The sequence below is a fragment of the Nematolebias whitei genome, chromosome 23, assembly GCF_014905685.2.
Source record: "Nematolebias whitei isolate Nwh7 chromosome 23, NemWhi1, whole genome shotgun sequence".
Classification (NCBI taxonomy): Eukaryota; Metazoa; Chordata; class Actinopteri; order Cyprinodontiformes; family Rivulidae; genus Nematolebias; species Nematolebias whitei.
Window position 1 is genome coordinate 19,332,068 of NC_056520.1, and position 5,261 is coordinate 19,337,328.

Below are 5,261 nucleotides of genomic sequence, written 5' to 3' on the forward strand. Positions count from 1 at the left end.
ATAATAATAATAATAATAATAATAATAATAATAATAATAATAATAATGATGTGTTATGTATTGTCATCATTGTATGTTCCCATACAATGGCAAAATTGGATCTCTGCATTTAATCCATCCACCACCAGGTGGTGCTGTGGTCAGCTATTGAAAGCGCCCAGGATGCATTTTGGGGATAAGGTGTGCTGCTCAGAGACACCACAAGATGTGCAATGACTGGGGATCTGGGTGGAGTTTGTATGTCCTCTCGGTGCATGGGTGGGTTTTCGCCGGGTACTAAGGTTTCCTCCCACAGACCAAAAAACATGGATAATATACTGATTGGTACTGTAGCTCTAAATTGTCCCTGGGTGTGAGTGAGAGAGTGAATGGTTGTTTGTCTCTGTGATGGACTGGAGACCTGTCAAGAGTGTACCCTGCCTCTTGCACAGTGATGGCTGGATATGGGCACCAGTGACCCCCGCTAACCAAAAAAGAAGAATTGGGTAAAAGATAATGGATGAATGGCCGGATGTCCATAAAATATCTTAATGGCTTGTGCAAACATTGGTATCTGGTCATTTGTGAACCTAAAAAGTGTCAGGAGGCTTTTAAAGACGTCACTGTCTGATATTTATGCACCTGAACAAATTCCAAACTTTATATTTATCCTAATATAAAGTCAAGAGTTGTATACACTTGCCATCTTGCATAAGTTATGTGTTATTTGCTTAACGCTCACAATGACTGTGTAGCACATGATGTGTGACGATCCGCACACAAACGCACACACAGAGCCAGATGGACTTCCTGGCAGCTTCTACCTTGTCTCCGTCCACGAAGCTCTGGCCGTCACTGGCTCTCTTCCAGGAAATGTCAGGCAGAGGCTCTCCCTCGGCCACGCAGGAGATCATGGCGGCGCTGCCCTCTACGGCTGTCACGTTTTTCAGCTGGGTGATATGGGGCTGGACTGGACGCAGGACGAAGAATAAGGGGAACAAGACGAGAGAAATAAATTAGACAAGTGAGTAAAGAAGAATGTTAGATGGGCAGGGGAAGAAGTCTGAGGATGGAGGGAGACGAGAAGAGAGGAGCAGAAGTAAAACTGTCAAATATGTACTGTAGCTCATAACAGAGAGGAGATGAAGGCAGCACCAAGAGGCTGACATACTGACTTTGGTACTGACAATATAGACCAACATCATTTAAACCGTGCAGTCAAACTTTACAGTTTGATATAGTACCAAAGCATGGTCTAGCATATTTTTTATGTTTTACAGAAAACAGACTTTGTTAAAGTTTTAAGGCACAAACCCTGCATTCCATCTTTTTTTTGAAATTTTGAATAAATATAGATTTTTGTCTGGGAAGATGCCTCTCCAATACCGTGTGATTTGCTTTTGATGCAGAGTGAGCACTGAGAGCAGATAAGTGCTGAAAAGCGGGCCACTGAGGCCTGGTCCCTCCTCGCTTCCACCTGATAAGACGTTCTAAGCAAGCCCTGACACCCGATGCATGTCAAGGGCACAGAGCATGCAACATGAATCATGGATTACTTTTTTCCCCCTCCCGTCCACAGATACACACGTTCTGCATGTAAGTCTTTAACAGACGGCTCGCAGAGCAGGGCGGCATAAAATCCAAAAACGGAAAACGGGGAGTGAATGGAAAACGGTGACAAGGCTTTTAACGCCGCCTCCAGGGGGGGAATTTGGGACTGTTTGGCAATTTCACACGGCCTCAGCCTCAAGGTGGAGGAGCCGTCTCGAGGGATTTGTAGAGCTTGTCAAAACACGGGGTCACACAAACATACACACAAGCACGCACATATTACTTTACCCAGCAGCACCTTCGGTAAACACATCAATGTTCTAAGAGTGGGAATTATTTAGGCTCTAAATACCAAAATGTCATTCTTAAAGAAAAGTAAATCTAATCCCAACTTCAGTGTGGGGATTTTGTAGATTACTTTATGGATGTGTATATATATTTATATGTTTCAAATCAGTGACATCTAATGTACAAGCATTAATAAATCTTATAAAAAGACATTAGTAGGGTTTCATTTGAGCCAGGAACAAGATCCGGGAACTCTCTTATTTTGACAGGGTGCATTCCGGTAATTATTTGCTTGGATCCGGTAACTCTTAGGCTGACTAATAATAAAGTTATGAACAAATATGACTGCCTTGAATGAATAAAGCTTATATTGGATATATAGTCTGAAAATATTTACATAAACACCAATTTTAAACACAACAATCACTTACGAGCTTTTTAATATCACATCTGAGCTGCCCCTTGAAGTAAGAATTTCCACTTCTGCCTTTAAAAAAAAAAAATCTCCGCCCCTAAACGTACAGTCATGGGCAATTTAATTAAAAACAAACATATAATTAAACATCACAACTTAGTTGCAAATCAATTTTTGCAGTTTAAGTGGGTCATTAATAAAATTTAGATTATTTATTAAAAATATAAGAGAAATGTGTGATGGGTAACCACGTGATGTACATCCTGTTTCAGAATAATGGCGAACATTTGTCAAAATAACAGCAATAAAATGTCAAAAAGACAGTCCAATTTACTTTTATTTAAAAAAAGTAATTGTACAACTAAACAACCTAGAATTGAAGCACATGAAAGTAGTGGCAATGGAGATAGTACTCGACATGGGGGTGGGGGTTAGGATGCTTGAGATAAGCGGAGCATGTTCCATTCACACAAGGGGAGCTGTTGGTCAGGCTACTTCTTGTTGCTCTCTAAAATAGTTATTGAATCAAGTGTTTACTTATGTAGGGAAACATAGATGTTTAACAACCCATTAAAATACACCAGTATGCAGGAAATGACATGTACTTCATTCAAAATTCCCCACCCCCGCTATTTGCGTTTCGGCATAGTTTCGTTTACAAATTAAGCACTGGGTGGGCACATTTGTGCAATCTCTAAGTTAAATTGAAACAATAGGACTAAGTATGATAGCAAAGATACAAGCCATATTAGAATTTGGAATTAAAGTTAACAGAAAATGCTTTTAAAACAAACTGCATCAATCTGAACCTTTTCAATATAAAAATATGTTTATTCGAATATCAGCACAACAATCTGTTTAAAACTTAAAAACATACTAGGATAAATTATTAGACTCACTACAAAGCTTCGCGATGAAACTAAATTATTGGTGGGATGTAAAAAACACAGATTGTCCAAATTTATTACACTTTGGAAAAGTTTATTTTTTTAAGTTCAGAACTGTTAAAAGCACATTTAAAAAGACAAATGAATGCCTAAAACTATCCTACCCACCACCACAACCACCACGCACACCCACAGAGGAATAAAAAATAAAACTACTGAAAGTGGGCTGAACGAGCTCTTCATCATCACCATATCTATCATCAGACAAATATTAAATGAAAAATGTCTCATTCATCAAGCACAGCACAAAAAAAATATATCACTCTGCTGGGAATGTTATTAATAACACTTTATCTGAAATATTTCAACTTGAAATGAGAACGGGTTCAGAATGATAACATTTCAAAGCCAGAATTAATTTGACCTTCCAGGTTTGGCTTACTTTTACTTTCACGGAATTAAAAGTTCAATTTTAATTTGGTATGCATATTGGCATGAGCTTCTTTTGAGTTCATCATAAGTAAAATCAGTGATATTGCATAGACTTGGTTTATCACTATGATTACACTTTACCGTTTCAAATAATGGCAGGATATTATGGGGTTATACTCATAAATGTTGGATTTAACTGCCAGTTATGTGTCAAATTAAATAACTAGCAATGCATATCTCACACCGCATTCATGGCAAAGTTTTACACTAAGACCAATTTGTGTTGAAAGCAAACTTTGTCAAATTGGCTGCGTTATAGCCATTTTGGTATTTGAGAAGGATACATAGCAGTGACTGCCATCATTGTCTCTTTGTGCTTGGCAGCAGGTAATAAAAATGAGAAGTGGTGCATAATGTTTTAATGTTTACAACAAACCAAAAATTAATATTTGCTAACATTCACTTAAATCAAAAAATAAAAACAGACCTCCCCATTTGTAGGCAATACATCCTTTCTAGTGGAATATTCGACATTACATAAAGCTCTTATCCCTCCTACGGACACGTACCAAGAAGCAAAACATGCTGCTGATAGAGCTAATGTGTGTATTTGTTGTTTTAGACACGCAAATATATAAAAGCAAATGTCAGCTCGGATCCCCTCTGCCATCCCCGATGCGCCGCCTCAAAAGGTTTTAACAGAAAGATCCATCATCGAACCAGTTCTGTTGCGTCACAGAACATCGGTCGATGTGTTTCACTTTGTTCCACGAGTTATTTATGTGTTCCGAAGTGATGTAATTTACTTTTCTTGCCGTTTTGTTCTGGTAGACTGATATATTTCTTAAAGCAAAGAGGGTAGTGTATCATCTGTTTCCATTCATCCTAAAGCAGGAGAAAGAATAATGTCATGGCGTCTAAAGCAGGTCTTTTATTTTACTCAATGTTGACAAGAAAAAAAAAAGAGTCAGACAACTTTAAAGATTTAGTCTGGACAGAAATATATACTTCTACTCCAAAGATAAATTAAATGCTGATTGTTGTCAGGGAGGAAAAAAAATGCCCTTTTACGAAAATCTGACGTTTACTATTGATGCGCCGGACAACTGAAAAGGCTCTATGAACTCATTGCTTATTGTTGACTATTGTTACAAATGTATGGAGGCAAAACACAAAAGTACTGTAAAGTTTTAGACAGGTGTACAAAAAGAACGAAGCAAAGTAAATCGTAAATGGTCTGCACTTATATAAAGTAAGAATACTTCCACAAACTTTAATTTTGTTGAGAAATTTCTGTGTAAACCCATTCACTGTTTGCCTCGAAAACAGAACCTTTTCTTGTAAGAACTCTTGCAGAACGTTTTCAAAGGAAGTCAGCAGGTCAGTTGTAACAAACATCACATATCTAGGCCAGGAGGTCTGCTTCCTTTATGATCAAAAGAGCCATTTTTGTCCCTTTGCACACTATAGAAAATGTCTATGGAGCCACAAAACCTGCTAAAACTGTGATTATAAACTGGTGGCCCACTTCAAGCTTGTTGGAGGGGCTTTTCTGGACAGTAGGTGTGGTATTATGAAACTAAAATACAAAGTATCAAATTATTATTTTTTATTGGTATTTTTAGATTTTAGGGCAAAAGAAAAGACTGGATTTATGTAAATAAGAAATTATATATATATATATATATATATATATATATATATATATA

At 37.5% G+C, this 5,261-nt stretch overlaps 1 protein-coding gene across 1 annotated transcript in view; it reads right to left on the bottom strand.

The window, feature by feature from the left end:
• LOC119428660 (neural cell adhesion molecule 2) overlaps window positions 1–5,261 on the bottom strand; it is a gene marked incomplete in the record, with an annotated part of 694,153 nt that overhangs the window by 129,005 nt on the left and 559,887 nt on the right. Inside the window, 1 exon segment of the mRNA XM_037696330.1 lies at window positions 804–949. Coding sequence (XP_037552258.1) covers window positions 804–949 — 146 coding nt within the window.